Raw genomic sequence first — 20,597 nt, 5'->3', positions numbered from 1 at the left:
CGGAGCAAGCACACGCTATCTCGTCGGAAAAGACCGAGCGGGGTTAGACTAGCTAAAAAAAAGTGTAAATCTGGAAGGTAACTAGAAAGAAAAGACAGCCTTGCAGCCGCATGCCAGCCTTCACAGCGTGCCTGGAGGAGAGCCAGCGGACGCCGCAACGACCGTTCCTGCTTCGAACACCGAGATCCAGGCCGTTTGGAGGGCGGCCGCATTCCAAAACCAAGAGCCCGCTGTCACCATCGAGCAACCATGCCGAAAAAACAGCTTCCGGTCGGCCGCAGGATGAGCGAGCGAGAATTCGGAGAAACCGCGGCCTGTGTCTACCACGGCGAAAACAGCAGCAGAGGAGCCGCCTTGGTGTTCCCCTGTCCCCGCGGCCGCGGGCTTCGCCCACAAGAGAAGCTTGGTGCCCCGCTGGGCCCGCCTCGCAAGTCCTCCGCGGCAGAGGGAAAATGGGTCGGCGCGTCCTGTGCCACCCCCATCAAGAGGAAAAAAGGGCGAGCCGAAAGCTAGCAGTTCAACCAGCTGAGTGGAGGCCTGCTGAACGCTGCGCGGCGGGACGACACGGTCGGGCCCTGCGCCTGCCTGCCGCCCGCGCCTCCCGGCCAGGCTGCCCCTGGCCGACTCATCGTAAGCGGGACCTGCGGTCATCGACCCCCTTCAGTACTGGGCTCCACGGTCGTCCATGGCGGCCGTCTACACTGCCTTCCTGCCCTGGCGCCCACGGCCTTCGACAACGGCTGGCTGTGAGCTGAATCTTTTCTTAATTGGTTTTAAAGTTAAACGGCGTTTCGCCGGCCCCACTCGGTGCACCCTTTTTGTGAACGCGGTCTCTTCTCGGCCGTAGGGCAGTTTTAAGGAGGGGGGGGGGATGTGGGGATACACATGAATCCCCTGCCCCATTGTAACGGCCGCGCGTAATTATCACGCGATGCTATGCGCGCGCCGTTCGGGAGGTTTTGCGAGGGAGGGCACTCAAACCACCTCCGCTTCCTTTCGCTCCCCGCCGCGACGCCGCCGCGGAGACTTTACCTCTTTCCCCTCTTACAACGGAGAGACCTCCTCTCCACAGCCCGGGAGGAGACGCGTTTCTCCCGAGGCTCGCTTGTCTTCTGGCGGGAGTCGTGCACACGGACGGATCAGAGATCTGCCACGGAGACCGCTGCCCTTATCGCCCGGCCACCGCGTGTGACTTGACCGCCGCGGGCCGTGAGCGAGGAACCACGCGAGGTGAGCGGAACCTTCTTCCCCCACATTTTTGCGTGTGTTCTTTCCTTTGTGTTATTCACCCCCGTACGCGAGCGGAACCCTCTCCCTCGTTACGGCGGTTGTATTGTTGCTGCTGCACTGTATTGCTCGGGAGCAATAAACGCTCCTCCGAGTAGCATACTCGTGTTTGTCCCCTCTGGCCCGAACCCGCCGTGGTTGCGACTCACCGCACAGCGGGTTGGGGGTCACAGCTCTGACTGCTAGGGCTGGCACGCTGGTGCTAGAGAGCGACAACTGCTTCTAGCCCTTTGAGCGTTATCACAAGAATAACCCCCATAAAGTTTACGAGGAGGATGCGTGCATGCATTTCATCCATACCGCTCGCTAGGGAGCCAAGAACACGGTTGAACTTTCTTTCCCCTGTAGTAATTTCTCGAAAATATTTTTGTGCACGTCACTCCTTTGGCGCTTCCTTTTTTTCATTTATTTTGCACAATCTGTGCACTGATCGCAGGGTCCTCATGTTGGCAGCTTTCTTCGGGCACATCATCACCAACGCAAGCAATACTGTGAGAGCGGTGAATATCGCAGGCGACTCCTTTCTCGAGATCCTTCTCAAGACCAGCGTGGTGCTGGTCACCCTGCAGTTCTCAACCTACGACATGATGCAGTTCATCGTTCTGAGGCCATGCTGCGAGGTGCTCATCGCTTACGTCCGACACCAACGTGATGCACTGAAGAGGGCCGTTGCTGAAGGCAGAGGCCACTTCACCGCGTCGGCAGCAACAGAGATCGAGAAAGTCAGAATAAACCTAAACTCCATAGGAAATCTCCGAAAGCTGCTCAACAGAACCTGGCAATTCTCAATCATGACGGCGGCGGTCGCCGTCTTGATTGTGGCCTGCGTGTCCATCTACACCACGTTTGACGAAGGCGTGTCCTTAGGTCAGCTTCTAGTAGGAGCAACGTACGCATGTTACGCTATATTCGACTTCGTTGACGCGGCGCGCCTGAGCCAGGCCATGGCCAATGAGGTAAGCAATGGAGCGTTGGTTATGCTGCGGAAAGAAAGCTAGGCGAGACTTAACTGTGGCATTCTCTTTGTGACCAGGTTCAAGATTTGAAGGAGGTCCTGGGGAAAGCGTCGCTGTTCCGCAGTACGCCAGCATATTTCCACGAGGTAGTACAAATTTTGATTATCTTTATCATGAATTTTTATCAGCACAGAATACAAGAAAAAAACTTTCAGTGCTTAAATAGGAGCAGTTTAATTAAATGTGGATCTTTAAGCAGCAGTATCTATTTTATAAAAATCATGGATCTTACTTGCATTTTTTGACAACCTTTCTCTGCAGGTTTCGCATCTCCACAGCTCCATACGTCCCGAAGAAATGTTCCTCAGCGGCGGAAACTTCTTTAACCTGAATATGCCTCTCCTTGTTTCGGTAAGAGATGTACTTAATTTTTGCCGAGTGACACTTCAGAATTTTTGCACTTTTGTGTTTTGTTAAGCCAGTTTTAAAACAGCTCTCAGTGACATTAGTACTCTCATCGAATTCGCATATAAGAAGCTTTTGCGTCAACAAAATTCGCTTGCGCGCCGAAACAGTGCGTTGTGAATTTAACATCAAGGTTAATAGAGCCGAAATGCTCGCTGCAGTTTCGCTTCATGACATAACCTGTGCATAACTTTCTTGCTTGGGCCCTTTGTATTTACCGGAGAATGTCCAATATTCGGCTCTTTTACCAAGAAATATATACCGTTTCCTGCTCAAAAAAGCGCTTAAAAATATTACATTTTTTTCTAGCGGCGACCTATGTATGAAAGACTCTACTACCTTCAAGCAGTGTATTTGGTTTTGTAGGATATATTATATTTTCGTTTATGGCGTTTAACTTCCCAAGGCTACTCAGGCTATGAGGGATGCCGTAGTAGAGGGCTGCGGATTATTTCGGCCACCTGGTGTTTATTAACGTGCACTGACATCGCGCAGTACTCGGGCCTCTGGCATTTCGCCTGTATCGAAATGCAACCGCCGCGGCCGGGATCAAACCCACGGCTTTCGGGTCAACATCCGAGCACCATGCATAACCACTGAGCCACCGGGGCGGCTCTCTTATATTTTGGATACAAGCACATACGAACACCGTATAGAAATTTGAAGATGTAAGTCAGTTTTAAAGAAAAACTCTGCCTCACGCACGCAATCTTTGCTTTTGCACTCTATTGGATTACATTAACATCTATTCTAGTCAGTTTGGAAAGTTTGGCACCTTAGGACAGTATAGAATTACTTTATAAAGTATTAAGTTTGTTATTGCATTTGCACAAGGCTGATAAAAGTTCACCCGCATAACCAAAAATAATTTGTTTCCATTGCAGCTCGCAGGATCTGTCATCACTTACTCCGTCATTCTCGTGCAGACAAGCGACAGCGCCGAGCATCTCGCGACCAGCAGGTTAAATTACAGCTTATTTGGAAAGCATTGAATGTTCCCTTCGTTAACAGCAATGGCTACAAAAAAATTCCCTACCTTACTACCCTACCTTACTACCCTACCTTAATTCCCTACCTTGTAATACCTTACTGGGAATAAATGTGGCTGTTATTGTCGTTGCGTTGTCCACTGTCATAATGGCTAGTTTTTGCGATCATCGGTTAGAAAGGTAGAGTGGAGAAAATCTTAACTTCGTCTACATCGATGGATTACCGCTTTTTAATACAAAATACGCTGTTGTCATTGAACACGAAGATTTTAATCCCGCAATGGACACTTTTTTGTGCAAATTTGTACCAAAATGGTCATTTAGTACCCGTGCTGACATCCGTCAGCAAACAAAAAAAAAACGGATTGAACGAGCCCTACTCGCCTTAAATCGCGTACAGAGGCCCAGAAATCTCAAGAAAAACTGAACTCGTCCCCAGCTGGAAATGACAGCCGACTCATGACGAGACTAGCAAGTCTAAGTTTCCTGGGGCATTAATAGGTAGGAAAGTATAACAAAGAAACAATGAAACACGGGTGTCGCCAGCACCGGTCGTTCTCGCATGCAAACTCTGATATGCAAAACGAGCTTTGTTTCGTTCTGAGGCAAGATAACACTTAGGCGTTCTGAGGCTAGGTCACACAGTCCTCTTCGGTCTTGATGTCAACATTTTAAATCAAGTTGCAGAAATCGTTTTCCGTCGAATGCTTTCTGCAATACATGCGTACTTTGCTTCCGCGCGAACATCAGAACAGCCAAGAAAGAGAAAAAAATAGATTTTAGCTAAAAACAAAAATTTGGAGCAACCCTCGGTGCACCATGTATGGTGTCATTGGTTTGCCCGAGTATAAGGTATGTTGAGGACTTTTGGGAGGGGGGAGGGGGCTTGAACCTCCATCAGTACCTGAGTGAGCGAGCGTTTTAACGCGGTGGTGTTAGGCTTCCCGACCAACCCGAACCCCACTGTCTGTGGGACGATGATTGCCTTCTGGTCAAAAGGAAACGGGACGTCACAACTCTCCTAGCCAATCACGCTTGACGTTAATTCTAGAGGTCTCATGGTGATTTGTGATGTCCGAAATGACACCACAAGTTGAAAGAGATGTACAACGAATTAAGTTATTTGCGCGATAAAATAAAATATTGGCCGGGGGAGGGGGGGTTCGAACTTGGGCCTCCCTTGTCGTGAAGGAAGCGCGCTGCCTGCATGCCAGAGAGGCAAAAGAGGCACAACAGCGATAAATGGAGACAGTGGAGTAAGCTAGGCACCTGATGTCAGAACATATGATGAACGTGGAAAGGTTTTCTCGCGTCTGGCACTGCGCAAGCTGCACGCCTACCATAGAGCGGGACCTGAACGCGACCGCGTGCGAGGATCCCTCTGCGTGAAACTCCTTGCGTAAAACCCTCGGCAACAATTATCAGTCAGGCTTAGTGCTGTCCAAACAAAAAACGGACAAATATCGGTTGCTGAAGGTTTCAGTGAATGTATCCCCACTAACGGAAAGCGTTAAGCTGAAGTTGAGGACGACGCAGCGAGATATGGAAAGGAAAATGATTGATGTAACATTAACAGGCTTAAAGCGGGCGTAGTGCGTTAGGGAACAAACGCGGTTTATTGATATCCTAGTCAAAAACGCGACGAAGAAATGGGCTTGGGCAGGACATATAATGCGAAGGCAAGACAACCGCTGGTTCTTAAGGATAACAGAGTTGATTCCATGAGAAGGCAAGGCTAGCAGTGGGCGGCAGAAGGCTAAGTGGGTGGATGAGATTATGAAGTTTGCGGGGTACAGTGGCCGCCGCTGGAAAAAGACAGAGTTGATTAGAGCGGAGGAGGAGAAGGAAAGAACTTTTATTGCACAACAAAAATGGCATTCTCCCCTCCCCTCGGCACTAGCCCTGGCGGGCATGAGCCATCACTTTAGATGCTCGCCAGGAGGCCTTGTGTCCAGGCGGCATCTTCTGCCAGTCAGGCGAGGCGGAGCTGGACCACAGGGTCCAACCTACTCCGCAGGGCCTCCCAGGATTCTTTAGAATCGATATTTACCGCTCTCCCAGGAGAATTTTGGCATTTCCAGATTATATGATCGATGGACCTTCTCAACCCGCAGTGTGTACACTCGTCTGAAACATGAGACAGGCGTTTCCCCTGCAGTTTGCATAGTCAGGATGATGATGATGTTGATCCCCGCATACTATCCCGATCAGGTGTCGTCTGCGAGAAAAATGCGAGAAAATGCGAGAAAACTGCCCATCGTTGCGAAATTCAACGCAGTGGCGACCATCCCACTTTGCCCCTGTGCGTGAGCCTTACAAGAGCTCGGGAAGAGCAACGTGGGTGTCACAAGCGCCACGAGTGGCTGTGTTTCAAAACTGTCATCTGCCGGGGCAGGGGCGAATCGCTTAACCGCTGCACCGCTGCACCGCTGCACCACTGCACCGCTGCACCGCTGCACCACTGCACCACTGCACCACTGCCCCAGGAGGAAAATTTGGCTTGGTTTTATGAGGTTTAACGTCCAAAAGTGACTCAGGCTGTAAACAACGCAGTAGTATTTTGCAGCGTATAATTTCGACCACCTGGAGTTTTTTGGCGAGCACTCACAACGCTCACAACTCCACCCTCTACTATTTCGCCTCTATCGAAATGCAACTGCTGCGGCCAGTACCGAATTTGCGACAAGAGGTCTACCCGCGATCCCTGAATGCGTTTGAGAGAGTCGTGACGTCATCAACACAGCGTGACCACCAGTGAACCAGTCACAGGGCACCGCAAAAGTTTAAAATTTGACGACCCCAATAGCTTTAGAAGTATTCCCACCCCAGAAAATGGATTAAGGTGGCTTAGTGTGTTCTAAATGCTATCGCACTTTTTTGTTAAGAATGTGGTTTGGAAGGTTTGGTTTGCTTTCAACTGTGAAGAGCTGCATGCAAAATCTTCCGTGTACTAGGTGTATATAGAAACGTCAGAGAATACGTTCTGCAGCGGAAAAGCGGACTAAACAAGCCTTCAGCTTTACCCGCTACATAGGGCACAAGAAGAGAAAGATGGTTTAGTTTGGTTTATGGCGCTTAACGTCCCAAACAACAAAGGCTATGAGAGACGCTGTAGTGAAAGGCTCCGGAAATTTCGACCACCTGTGGTTCCTTAACGTGCACTGACATCCCACAGAACACGGGCCTCTAGAAGTTTGCTTCCGTCCAAATTCGACCGACGGGGCTCGGTCGAAACTGCGTCTTTCGAGTCAGCAGCCGAGCAGAAGGAGGGAAAGAAGATAGCCTACTGCGGTGAAGACAACGACAGAGTGCGACTCTTAATATAAGTCGAATTTTAAAACAATAGTCGAGTCTTAGAGCAGCAGTCAAATTTTATTTTCCGGCTCAACGGAAAGTATAGTGCCCAAAGTACTCGATTCAGCAGCGGTTCTGTAAAAACGCTTTAATATATTCCTTACTCGCAATGTTTTCATGTATCCCAAACCCAAGCCAATTGCAATCACCGACAGCGATCTCACACAGGCAAAAGTGATAACCAAAAGCAGTGTATTCCGAGCCGCCAGGCACTTATTAGGCAGCTTTATTACGCGTAGCGTCCATTTCAGTTGACATACTGGAAGCTATGCCGACAGCCGAATCCCTTGCTCTGTGCTGCGGCGCAGTTTGCAGCCCCAGTCAAAACGAAACTTGTCCCTTCACTTGGGTGCCTAGATATACTGCTGGCAGGCTACCAACAATATGCGAGGTAGCATGGGCAAAATAAGTGAAAAATCACATGTTTTTTTACTCATTTCTTCCCTAAAAAACTTCTTTTCAAAGGGTTTAGTGGTAGTTCGTTTTGTTACTTTGGCCTGTTGCGAACATTAAAAACAAAGATGCACTAAATTGTCAGATGTCATATTCAAGTATAGAGGTATTCATTATTTGCACCTGCTGCCTGTCTTTCATCCCTTCTAGGGCCAATGTTATCTCCTCCAGATATATTCACCTGTTCTGCAGGGCACCATGGGTGGCTCTAGATGTGTATATATTGCCGCGATTAATCTTTGAAAGGATCTTCTTCGTTCAGCTACTGGTGTCGTGCTTGCTTGGCTGGCTTCGTGTGCCAGCCGGCGATACAACAGATGGCTACGACGGTAAAGAGGAGTAGGTGCCAATAAGCTACAAGATGAGCCCGCTTCAGCCACCGGAATTCTTGCCAGCGCTGGGAGGGCCATCCATTCCAGAGAAGCAGTGGCGAAGGATGTCTGAAAATTATCTACTGACCTCGGAGAACAACACCCGCCCTGCTGCTCGCCTGTAAGTGCTTTTTCTGCACTGCTTGGTCGTGGAAGGTCTGCGCTTTGCCGAAAGGACAGTCATCAGCTTCAGCAGGAGAGAATCAAAACAAGAAAACGAGCGCTAAGACAAAGACCAAACAGGATGAATTTGACATCTCCATGGCAAAGCTCCAAGATTTTTTTGTTGCCACGAATATATCGTCGTTGAGCAACAACGGTTCCGCCAGCGTGCTCAGCTACCAGATGAATCCGTGGATTCATTCGTCACAGCTCTTCGAGAGCTTTTTGTTACGTGTGCCTTTGGTACGCAAGTGGAATAATTCAGTCGGGACAAGCCTGTAGAAAAAACTGGCCCACTGCTACACAACCCTCTAGACTGCTCCTAGTATGTTCTGATCTGACGTTACAACGTGCGCTCGACATTGCCAGAACAATGAAAACGACAGAACAATATTTGCTGCAACAAACTGCACATACAGATGTTCACGTAATGAAGCGCCATGCATCACCAGCCGAGCGGCTAGAGCGCTCGGCAATCTCTAGAGCAGCGCTAGGCCAGCTAAGAAGAGTTTGTTTCGGTGGGGGCTCCCCGCGGCACATAGCAAGTTCTTCAACGTGCAGAGCCAGAACATGGACGTGCAACAAATGTGGTAAGTTGGGTCATTTCGAACGTATGTGCACAAGTCTGGAAGAACGCAAGCAATCACTGGCCATTCGATACGCCACTGCCGAATGTGACATTGGAGTTATGACTGCTCTTCACCTTGGACGACGGCATACAACAGGACTACAGCTGCACGTGCAATTGCTCGCTGTCACTATTTTATTGTTAGTGTACACCGGCTATGGGGCCTCACTTATGTCTACAACTTCATACGAGAGGCTGATGCTTTCGACTTCGTTGCAACCATCTACAGCCGCCGTCATTGATTTTTCACGCAGTCGAATTGTTGTGCGGGGATGTTTCGTCGCTTCTGTTGTATTCCGTGACTTCCAAGCAAACGTGCTCTTCCCTGTCGTGCCTGTAGGAATGGTCATCCTGAGATTGGATGCCATCGTCGCCCTGCGTCTGCAAACCGATGGCACGTAGGTAAACGGCGTAACACCTTCGTATGAGCCTCAGAGCTTTCCCAACGAATTGCACGTGGACTCTGCACACTTGTTTGATAGGAAGCTAGGTCTGGGTAAGAACTTCATTCACAAGGTGCGAGCTCGTGAAAGCGGATGTCTAGTTGTTGCGAAATTCCGGCGATTGCCGTTCGCAGTAAGAGGCCAGGTGTCCTAGAGACTAAAGCGTCTTGAACGTGAGGGTATCAGTGAAAAAACTGACGACTCTGAATGAGTATGGCAGCTTGTCATTGTGTGGAAAAAAGGACGGGTCAATACGCTTATGCGTTGATTTACGTGAGCCCAACAAGGAAATTGTCGTCGACCATGTCTCGCTGCCACACACAGAAGAGCTCCTGAATAATTGCACGATGCAAAATTATCCGCAACGTACCACCGAGTTCCGCTTACCCCAGAGAGCAAAGACTTAACAGCTTTCATTACGGACGAAGGATTGTATCGATTCCGAAGTGCAAGTTTCGGCCCTCTTTCAGCACCGGCAGATTTCCGAAAAATGATGACTACGATATTGCAATCATGCAGAAATAACTTCTCCTACATAGATGACGTCATAGTTTTTTGCAGCTCACTTGACGAACATAACGCATATCTTAGGCAAGTTTTGCATCGCATCAGTCGCAACGGGCTGAAGTTAAATCAAAAGTGCATTCTAAGTGTGAGCGAACTTCTATCCCTCGGTCATCTCACGAGTGATAAGGACGTGCGACTACTGCAGAAAAACACTGACGCCATTCAGAACGCGCCTGCGCCGGCGTAGGCGCGGCCATAAGTAAGCGGAGCACGCTATGCGTTCGAAGTGCAATCAAGATTTCTCCATCGGCAATGAAGAAGGGTTGTTTGTCTACAAGAAAGCCCACCAACCTCCGCTACCAGCATGCGCGCACCACTGCTGGAAATTTCAATTAGGTGACGCGTGAAAAATATTCGAAGACAGTTGCGTGCTCCGTTTACTTTTGTCCGCGCCTGTACAAGGCAACATTACGTCCCTTTCTTGGAATGATGGGATATTACGGTAAATTCATTCCGCGACACGCCGAGATCGTCGAACCCTTTCGTGAGCTGTTGCGAAAAGATTCCAAGTTCCAGTGGGATTCTAAATGCCAAACTTGATTTGATGAAGTGCGTAGTTTTTTGTCTGGTAGATGCTTGCAGCTGTTTGATCCTGCTCTTGAGACCATCGTTACAACTGATGCGTCCGGAATTGGCCTCGGAGCAGTACTGGAGCAGCGGTGTGGTCACGAAGTGGCCTTTCCTACCTTCGCTTCTAGAGGACTGAGAGAAGAGGAAAAGAAGTATTCGACTGGCGAGCTTGAAGCTTTGGCATATGTATGGGCCTGTGAACATTGGCGTGTGTACCTGTGGGGCCGTTCGTGTATTTTGCGCACAGATCACCAGGCCTTGGTAAGTCTGGTGACAACAAAATGGATGGGTCGCAGAGAATTCAGAATTGCAAGATGGCGGTGCTCGGCTACTCGATTACAAGTACAAAATGTAATTTCAGAAGTGCAGTGAAAACGTTGTGGCGGATGCGCTGCCACGAATCTCCCCAATTTGCCCTTAGCGGGAATTGTCTGTTGACGCAGTGTGCATTGTTTTGCCGTGCAAAACCCATGAAGAGTTCATTGCTGAAACTTCGCAGGATCGAATGCTGCCGGACGTTATATAGTGCAAAACCTCGTCATGACCTCCAAGTAAGGATCTACCATCAGGTGCACGCCCCTTTCATCGCATCCGAGACGAGCTGTCTGTCACTGGAGGGATCCTTCGTTGCGAGCAGTTTGTTGTGCCTGCAGCGCTAACTGGACCCCTCCTGGTAGCGGCTCATGAGTCGCACCCGGAAACAACGGTCACGAGAAAAGTACTGGCGGCCGGGAATGGTCTGACAGGTGGAATATCTGATTCAGTCTTGCGTTGTCTGTCAGGCCGTGGACAAATCGGCGCGGCCAGAGCCCCCGTTACGGACTGTGGAGTTTCCTTCATGTCTGTGGAAGAAATTAGGCATTCATATTGTGCCCACTTGCATATGCACCCCCAGATAACCGGTTTGCCGTCACTCAAATGACTACTTCAACAATTGGCACAAAGTCCGTCTCACGGCTAATGTCACGTCTTCTAAGACTGCATGATTTCTACGACGCGCATTCAGCAGGGAAGCCTACCTCGAAGAACTTGTGACCGATCATGGGCCTCAGTTCACATCAACCGAGTTTGAAGTATTCCTGCAAGAAAGAGGTATAAAACATAATTTTTTCGGCTGTCTACGATCCACAATCGAATGGAGAGATCAAACGGTTTAACGGTATGCTAAAGCATTACGTCCAGGTGTGTTTTCAGAAAAAGCGGCCCTTAAGGATGTCATCACCGAGTACCTTGGTGTGCACCGGTGCAGCCCACACGCGACGACAGGCGAAAAATTTGTCCTGCTTCAGACTGGTTGTCACCCAAGAACTAAGCTGAATTTAGTCGGAGCTCCGGGTGCCCAGTTCTTCCAGAGACAGGAAGTTGAGCTTCTAGCGTTGCGGCACAGAGTACCCGAACACCAGCAGGCAAGCAAGCAGTACACGGATAGGCGACGAATCGCCAAGCACGCGGCGCCTCACCCAAGCCAAGGAGTACGGGTCAAGTTGAAAGGGAACATTCCAGGTGCTGTTAGTTATTCCCAGTCCTTGACTACTGTTAAGACGTGGCACTAAGACACCTACAATCTGACAGATGGCCGCCGGTGAATCCGAGAGCGTTTAGTGCCGTACCCTAGGGAGCACCCTCATCATCTGCCTGCTGCCGTCGCAAGTTTTCAGTTCGGCGCTACCAGAAATTCCTTTTGGCCACCTCAGACGACAACAGGATCGGCAAAAACACAAAACAGCGCAGTTCGAGCATTACCAGCGACAAAGGAAGCACCAGCAATTTTGCGGCGATCAACGCGAAAGCAAAAGGCAGCCCGCTTGGTTTGCGGACTATAAGATGCGATTTTTGACAGTTTGAAGTAGTCAAATCAGCCGCCACCGTGGCTCGTTTTTTTTATAAGAGGGATGTTATAGTTTTATTAACCTGCCCTGTAGGGCGCCACAGGTGGGCCTAGATTTGTATATATTGCCGCGACTAATCTACTAAAGGATTTTCTTCGTTCGGCTACTGACGTCGTGCTTCCTTGGCTGGCTGCGGTTGCCAGCCGGCAATACAACACCATCGATAGCCCAAATGCTTCATGCCCGGTCCTTTTGTGCTGCAGGTGGGGCAGCAGCAGGTCATCAAAACATATTATTTCTTGGCTGTTTTGCCGCTTGAGCTGATGGCTCCCTAGTTCGCTGGGAGCAGGTTTGTGCAAGCTAGCCAGGAGCGGGTTGGTCAACATCAGGCAGCTCTGGCGTAGACTGGTGTCGCTTGATTCACGTGAGCTTCGATGCCCCCAGCAGTCGATGGTGTGCCGTACTGCAGAAAAGTACTTCCGGTGAGGTGTCCGCGTAACCTGCTACCGCAGGCATGTTCTCAAGGTTGCAGGTATTTCTGCAACAAAGGAACAAATATACATGTTATTAAGTCAACATGCTTTACAAGGAAGGAGGAAAATACACTGCTTGAGTTGAAAGAAAACTTTGCAAGCCTTTCTTTTACTGGCAGGTCAGCTTTCCATATAAACCCTGACAAGCTATGCATCAGACTATTGACAGGTAACTATCTACTCCTTGTGAGTCGATAAAAATTCATGCAGACTGAAAAAATGGCCAGAAGCAGTGACATGCCCACCAAAGTATTCTTCGGCGGAGAAAAAAGTGACGAGCTGCCATGCATTGATGCTACTTCCTCTGATTACATAGAAAAAGTGTCTCCCACGGATAAATTTGGGTAACATGGCAAGCTTTTCAAATAAATTTATATTACATGCACAGCTTTTCATTCTGAATGAAAATAACGTGCTCCTCTCATAACACAGACGTGCAACCAGAAGTGGATGCTACAAATTGTACTGAAGCTTACTTTTTTCCCGCACAACATACCTGTAAAAACTGCTGATCAGCATACACGACAGCGCAGCAGAACTCGATAAGTTTAGCACACTTCCTTAGATCGACTGCGCTGTATGGGATTCTTTGTCGTTGCGTTCATCTGCAAAATGTGCATAAGTAGCTCTTTCTAACATTTTGATTTATTCCGCGTTCCCTGCCGTATCAAATAACTTCGCCATAGGTATTCTGGCCACTTTGATTAAGCCGTTAAAAGAAATTTCACATATCGTGTTCGAACACATAAATAAAACGGTAATTGAGCAGTTTCTCATTATAGCACACTCAGACATACGGTACATGACTCAGCAAGTGTTTTTGTCGATCTCCCACTCAGATGCAACTAAACTAGCCAAAAGACAAGAGTTGGCGCTTTGTCATTTCCTCCACTCTGTTATTCGGCTGCCTAAAGGCTCACTTTCTTCAACGGCCGCAGTTCCTATAGAGCTCTATGGGCTTTGAGAACTTCGTAGTACTTCTCTATGCGAAGGCACTTCTATTCCGCTTTGCCAGGTCGACTGCCTTTGGCTCTCGAGTGCGGTGGTCACGCGACCTCTTCCACGGCTACGCGCATCCCACTGAAAGGAGTGCAGATAAAAGATACAACAAAAGCGTTACACCTCTTGGAGCACTTGAGCAGTGCATTGACAGGCAATGCACACACTGCACTGCAAATGTCAAGTCATGGAGGCATACCATACAAAAATTCCATTAGACAGTCCGTAGACTCTCTCTAGACTCTGCGAAGTCCAGAGTTTCTATCAACAATCTATAGATTTATGACCATACACTTTTAGTGGACTTTTTTCTAGGCTGTCTATATAGAAATGTCTATTGAAAGTGTAATAGACACATGTAGTGGCTGCGCGCCTACTGATAACAGCGCGCGCTACTGGAACACGCCCCTTTGATAAGGGCTTATATACCGCGGCACCGAGCGCTGTCGCGGGAACTTCTTCCTAGCTTGTCATCGACGTCGGCCCAGCTCTGCTGGCGCTCGCCAGTAACTTTGTTAGATGGAATAAAGAAATTTCGTCGACGCACTTTCCTGCAACTCGTGGTTCTTGCTTGCACGGAAGAACACCACATAACGGCGACGAGGATAAACGCATCTACAGCGGGAACCTGGAGCTAAGTTGGTATTGTTTTCCTCACTTCGGAACTGAGACTACTGTGAAATGGCCTTGCAGCTGGGACAAATGGAGCCTTTTGACGACTCGACCAGTGACTGGACGTCGTACGAAGAGCGACTTTCCTCGTACCTGAGGGCGAACAAGGTTCCAGCTGACCTTTAAGTCGACGTTTTCGTGAGTCTCATCGGTCCGAAAACCTACCAACTTTTAAAGTCTTTGACTGCTCCCGATACACCTACATCGAAGTCGCTAAGCGCGTTAAGAGAAGTTTTAAGCACACATCTGTCTCCGAAGCCATCCGTAATTGCCGAGAGAGTGAAGTTTTATCGAGCAACGCAGCGTGAAACGCAAACGATAGCCCAGTTTGTAGAAGACATACGCAGGCTGGCTCAAACCTGCGATTTAGGTTCTTTTCTCGACGATGCGCTTAGTGACAAGTTTGTTTGTGGCATGCGGCGAATCGAAGACAAGCATTTAAAGTTTCAGAAGGCAGTTGACCGCGCATTGGCCTCGGAAGCCGCAATGAACAATGCAGCGACAGCTCATGCCTTATCAGACAGTGCTGAACAAGTTCACCGAATTCATGGTGGAAATGAAAAGAACAGGCACGCTAGCAGTCGCGAAAAGCCCCCTTCATGCTATCGTTGTGGTTCTTTCAAGCATGACGCACAAGCATGTCCACACTTAAGAGCTACTTGCTTCGAATGTAACTACCGAGGACACATACGCAAGATGTGCAAAAGGACAGAATCGAAAGGACGGAGGCAGTGGAACTACCTTACAAATGGAGCTTGACACTGGAGCAGCAGTATCGGTCATGTCGCATCGTCAGACCAAAGTGTACTTTCCCGATACGTTTGCAGCGAACAAAGATGCAACTGAAGACGTACACAGGGGAAACTGTGAAACCTTTTGGCGTAATAGATGTGCTCGTGCGCTACAACAACCAAGAGGCTTTACTGCCGCTGTACATTCTACCGCAAAACGGGACACCACTTTTAGGTCGCAACTGGCTACAGCATATCAGGCTGGATTGGGCAGGCTTCCAACGCCTTTGCAAGGTGTCCGCTACGACAGGCAGTCCGCCGGCAGCATTAGAAACTCTGCTACGAAAAAACGAAGACCTGTTCAAGGACGAGCTAGGAAGGAGAGCAGGCAAGCCTCCGGTTCAAGGATGGCCAAGTGCCCCGTTTTCTGAAGGCACGGAGTGTACCTTTCGCTCTTGTAGAAGGGGTAGAGGCTGAACTACAAAAGCTCGAGAAGTTGAGAATCATTTCTCGCGTCGCCACTAGCCAGTACGCTACGCCAATTGTTCCCGTAGTGAAGCGCGACGGGTCAATTAGAATTTGTGGCGATTACAAACTCACGCTGAACCCGATTTTAGATGTGGAGACTAACCCGCTTCCAAAGTTGGGTGAACTTTTGTCAGCGTTGGCAGGAGGTCAAAAGTTCTCGAAAATCGATCTGAATAGGGCTTATCAGCAAGATGGACGAAGAGTCGAAAGCCTACCTGACTTTGAATACGCACAAAGGCTTGTATGTGCTTAATCGTTTGCCTTTCGGCATAGCCTCAGCACCCGCGATCTTTCAGAAGATCATGGACAACGTCCTGAAGGGTTTTGACGGAGTTACTTGCTACATCGATGACATAATGGTCACCGGTAGGACGGAAGAGGAGCATCTGAAGAATTTGGAGGCGGTACTGAAACGGTTGTCAGAGAGAGGCATCAGAATAAAGAAGGAAAAGTGCGAATTTTTTAAAGACAAGCTGCAGTACTTGGGCCTTGTCATTAGCAGGCACGGAGTAGAACCAGCTACTGACAAGTTAGAAGCTATTGCAAAGGCTCCTCGTCCTACGGATAAGCAACAGTTGCGTTCATTGTTGGGCTTGATAAACTACTACGGCAAGTTTGTTCCCAACCTATCAAGCGTTGTTCTTCCTCTCAACAGATTGCTACGGCTCGATGTCCCGTGGGCCTGGAATGACGAGTGCGAAGCAGCGTTCTCGGACATCAAGAAGCTGCTGTCACAGCCACCGGTTCTTACGCACTACGACCCCAGTGCACCGCTGCAGTTGTCGCGTGATGCATCGGCATACGGTATAGGAGCTGTCATCTCTCATGTGCAGCCAAACGCTGAATACCATCCGGTGGCGTACGCATCGCGTACACTATCTTCAGCAGAGGTAAATTATAGTCAGTTGGAAAAAGAGGCACTTGCTCTAGTTTTTGGCGTCAAGCGTTTCCACTACTACCATTTTGGGCGTTCGTTTGTTCTTCTTACGGATCACAAGCCCTTGCAGACAATTTTCGGTCCCAAGACTGGAATCCGAACCATTGCCGCAGCTAGACTACAACGGTGGGCTGTACTTCTGTCTGCCTACAATTTTAGCTTGAAGTATGAACCGTCGTCTCAAAACGCCGACGCAGATTGCTTATCTCGTTTGCCTTCGCCGAGTGACAGTGAAGAACGCTCGGATGAGCAATTTTATCTCCTACGCATGCAGTCCCTGCCAATTGACTATCGTGAGGTGGCACGTGAAACGAGCCGATATTCGCTTCTAAGACAAGTCAGGCAGTACGTAATGAACGGCTGGCCTGAGCGCGTCGTGAATGAAGAAATGACGCCACTCTTTCAAAGGCGCTGTGAACTTTCTGTGCAACTAGGATGCCTCATTCTTGGAATGCGTGTTGTTATTACTCAAAAATACCAGCCTCAAATGCTCGAAGAATTGCACCAGGGACACCCTGGCATTGTTACAATGAAAGAACTAGCACGCAGCTACGTGTGGAGGCCAGGAATCGATCGTGACATTGAATCTCATGTGCGTTCGTGCAGTCCGTGTCTAACGCAGCGCACAATGCCTTGCCCTGCTCCTTTGCACCCGTGGGCATGGCCAACCACACCATGGGAACGTCTGCACATCGATTTTGCAGGACCTTTCAAGGGTGCCATGTTCTTGGTTGTGGTCGACGCTCACTCCAAGTGGCCTGAGGTGTGCCAGATGCGTGACACGTCCGCAGAAAGCACTGTAAACCGGCTGCACTAAATCTTCTACAGGTTTGGTTACCCCGAAGTGGTGGTGTCCGGCAATGGCCCGCAATTCATTTCGGCTGCTTTTTCAAATTACCTTAAAAGCATTGGCACGTGGCATGTGCGGACATCAGCCTACCATCCCAGCAGTAATGGACAAGCTGAACGATTTGTCCAAACCTTGAAAGCGGCATTACGTAAAAGTACAGCCGCAAACTTAAGCACAACGTTGGGGGAGTTTTTGTTGTCTTACAGGAACACTCCACACACGACCACGGGCGAGGCGCCGGCCACTCTTTTGCTACGGCGGCAGCTGCGCACCCGACTGGACGCAGTCAAGCCATCGCTGCAGCGGAATGTTGCGACAAGACAGTTCGTCCAGACAGTGCGTCGCAAGCAGCGTACACGTGCATTTGCTGTGGGTGATAGTGTTCTGGTGCGAAATTTCAGACGCGGTGAAAAGTGGTTACCTGCGACTGTGGTGGCAAGAACTTGACCTGTATCGTACAGACTGCGAGTGAAAACCACTCGAGTTGTGTTTGTTTGGAACCGTCACCAGAACCACATCATTCAGGCTATGAGCATGGACTCGAGTTCTGCGCCTGAACAGCATGACTTCGAGGAGCCGCATCCAGCGACGACGGCGGTGCAGCACGATTCACCTCCTCTGCCAGCCACGACAGAGCGCCGTTATCCTGAGAGGCACTGGCCGCATTTGTTTTTCCAGTCCCGGATACTTGCTGACAGGTCTCGGCTTCCGCTCTGACAGGAAACAGCCTCATGGTCACATGACCTACTTGCCATAGGCTGCTTTCGAACTCGGCGCCAGAGCCGAGCTCCCCCTCGGTTACCGTACAAGGACGCTGTCATCTGCTAGCAGACGACGCAAGCCACGGCCATCACGACGCCGAAGCAACGCCGTGCGCTCGATCATGATACTGAGTCGATTTAAAGACTGTACTGTCAGCTTAGCGTAGGTGCATTACAGAACTCAGCTTCGGAGGTATGCTCGCCGCTACTGCTTGCGGCGAAGTTCGCACAAAGTAGCCCAACTCGTTGCGGATCGGCAGATAGACGAAAGCCTTCGCAAAAATGTTGACAACAAGCTCTATAGCTGCTCCAGTATACGAGTGGTTCACCTGCGATGATTTCAGGTAAGCGTACAGACAGCATGTCGCAAAACAAGCGAACGAGAACCTCTTGACGACACGAGCAAACAATACGCGCTCGCAGCTTCGAACGCGCGTCCGTGTGCGGTGGATTCCAAGAAAATAAACTAAGATGCAAGAACAAAAAGTATTGCGATGGCTCAGTGAACAGCTACGGAGCTCATGTGAAGGTTTAACGCATGATATCGACCTCCAGGAACATGAAAAATACTCAAAATACACACGGAGTCTAACTCAATATGGCTGCCAGCGCGGCGCGCAGCTATCGTCTGGTGCCTTCTCAGCAGCCCCAAGCAGCCCGCGGACTGCCATAGGCTAAAAACGAACGCGTTGCTATGGCGATGCAGGCAGGTAGGTGGAGCTTTCGGGCTGCCCGAGAAAAACAAATACCGGACTCGAGTCCGCAAGTAGTCCCGGAGAGTCCGGGACTGAAAAACAAATGCGCCCACTGACGCCCTCCAAACCTCTATGTGCCATGAACTATGTTTTTGTGTTTCATTTCCATGTACCCGAATGAAAATAAGAACGAGGGAGTGTAGTGGCTGCGCGCCTACTGATAACAACGCGCGCTACTGGAACACGCCCCTTTGATAATGGCTTATATACCGCGGCACCGAGCGCTGTCGCGGGCACTTCTTCCTAGCTTGTCATCGACGTCGGCGCAGCTCTGCTGGCACTCGCCAGTAATTTTGTTAGATGGAATAACGAAATTCCGTCGACGCACTTTCCTGCAACTCGTGGTTCTTGCTTGCACTGAAGAACACCACATCACAGGTCCATAAACAATCTATAGACGATCCACTGACGTATGGCCGTACACTTCCTCCAGATTTCTCTCTATAGACCATCTGTAGGAAAATTTCTACTGGTCCAGTAGACATAGGTCTATAGACTGTCTATAGGCATTCCATAGATATGTTCCCTGTCAATGCTAATGCTATAGACCTTCGTCTATAGACAGCCTGTAGACCTCTGTATACTAAACCTTTAGTAGACCATTTTTTGTAGATAGACCGCCTAAAACCGTTGAAAAAGTTTGAGTTAAATTTTATTTGTGTATGAAATATCTGGATCCCTAGCTAAAAGCTAGGTGGGATCCGTGTTAAGCGTATCTATTGAAACTAAATGCAGGCATAAGAACAAGCTATTTACATTACACAGAATGAATGTACTTGCATTCAGATAGAAAGCTGAACTCTATTTTTCCAACAAAGCTATAAACTAAACAAGTCGGTATATACAGACAATTGTGAAGTCTATACATATGGCACACAAAGAAAAAAAATTGCACCAAAAGTACATTCTCATCATTAGTTTATCATGTTTTTTAACATAACTGCGAAATTACTGCTTTGCTTCTCGCCATCTGTATGCGCATTCCTCAATTTTGTCCCCACATGACCTATGGTCCTTACTCCGTAGATATTTTTCGTCTTCAAAAAAAAAAAGAAATTTCCATGTAGCGTTACGAGTGCGATATGATGGTACAGTGGAAATGGATGAGTGTTACGGGTAGTTGTCCACAACACATGCATGTACCTTCAGTAGAGTCCAGTATTAATTGATTTTAGTGGTAGAATAAACACGTGTTCAAAAGAGGAGCAGTGTTCGCGTTGCAAATTGTGTAATGAACAGGATTGCCCTTTTTTGCAAAACCCTGACAAGCACTAAAGAGGACTGGTAGGTTTTAACCCCGGATTCAATGGAGTATGACAATTGGCTTTGGAACATGGCAAAATAAATTTCGAGGTTACCATGTGGTCTTCACAAATCAATTGACGATCAATATACTTACCAATCTAATTTATTTCCAAGCTGTCCAGCCTGGGAATATGCAATACATGCACCATAAGAATGCACCACAAATGTTGAAAGCAACGGTCCGACTAGTTTCCTCAGAAGCAATCTTGCTACCTGTTGTCTGCATTCAATCAGCCGGGCATGTTGACCTGTACAGTGCAAAGGAAAAATAACATGAGGAACTGAAAAAGGTTTCCCTCTCCATCTTTGCAAATGTGTTTCAAATTACAAGGCATAATCTGGCTGTTCCATTCTAAGAAGGCATTTTTGATCTTTTCGTTTGGTTTTATGGGGTTCAAAGACCCAAGGTCACTGAGGCCATAAGAGGCGCTGTAGTGAAAGGCTGCAGAATA

General features: G+C 48.8%; 1 protein-coding gene across 1 annotated transcript; it reads left to right on the top strand.

Moving 5' to 3' along the window:
- The first annotated feature begins 1,129 nt into the window (after window positions 1-1,129).
- Window positions 1,130-17,291, top strand: LOC149361872 (uncharacterized). The gene is made up of 7 exons (XM_089568171.1): window positions 1,130-1,230; window positions 1,724-2,243; window positions 2,321-2,389; window positions 2,565-2,654; window positions 3,593-3,669; window positions 16,193-16,341; window positions 17,179-17,291. The coding sequence occupies exons 2-7, from the start codon at window positions 1,731-1,733 to the stop codon at window positions 17,289-17,291; spliced, it is 1,011 nt and encodes a 336-aa protein (XP_089424297.1). The 5' UTR covers window positions 1,130-1,230; window positions 1,724-1,730.
- Window positions 17,292-20,597: the final 3,306 nt, after the last annotated feature.

The sequence above is a fragment of the Amblyomma mixtum genome, chromosome 2 (genome assembly GCF_055824585.1).
Source record: "Amblyomma mixtum isolate Tamu chromosome 2, ASM5582458v1, whole genome shotgun sequence".
NCBI classification, from domain to species: domain Eukaryota; kingdom Metazoa; phylum Arthropoda; class Arachnida; order Ixodida; family Ixodidae; genus Amblyomma; species Amblyomma mixtum.
This window is presented reverse-complemented; position numbering and strand designations above follow the sequence as displayed.

Coding starts and splice junctions, on each gene's coding strand:
- LOC149361872 (XM_089568171.1), top strand. CDS start 1,731: ATGTTGGCAGCTTTCTTCGGGCACATCATCACCAACGCAAGCAATACT. Junction 2,390..2,564: donor CGCCAGCATATTTCCACGAG/GTAGTACAAATT, acceptor CTTTCTCTGCAG/GTTTCGCATCTCCACAGCTC. Junction 3,670..16,192: donor GAGCATCTCGCGACCAGCAG/GTTAAATTACAG, acceptor TCCTCTCAACAG/ATTGCTACGGCTCGATGTCC.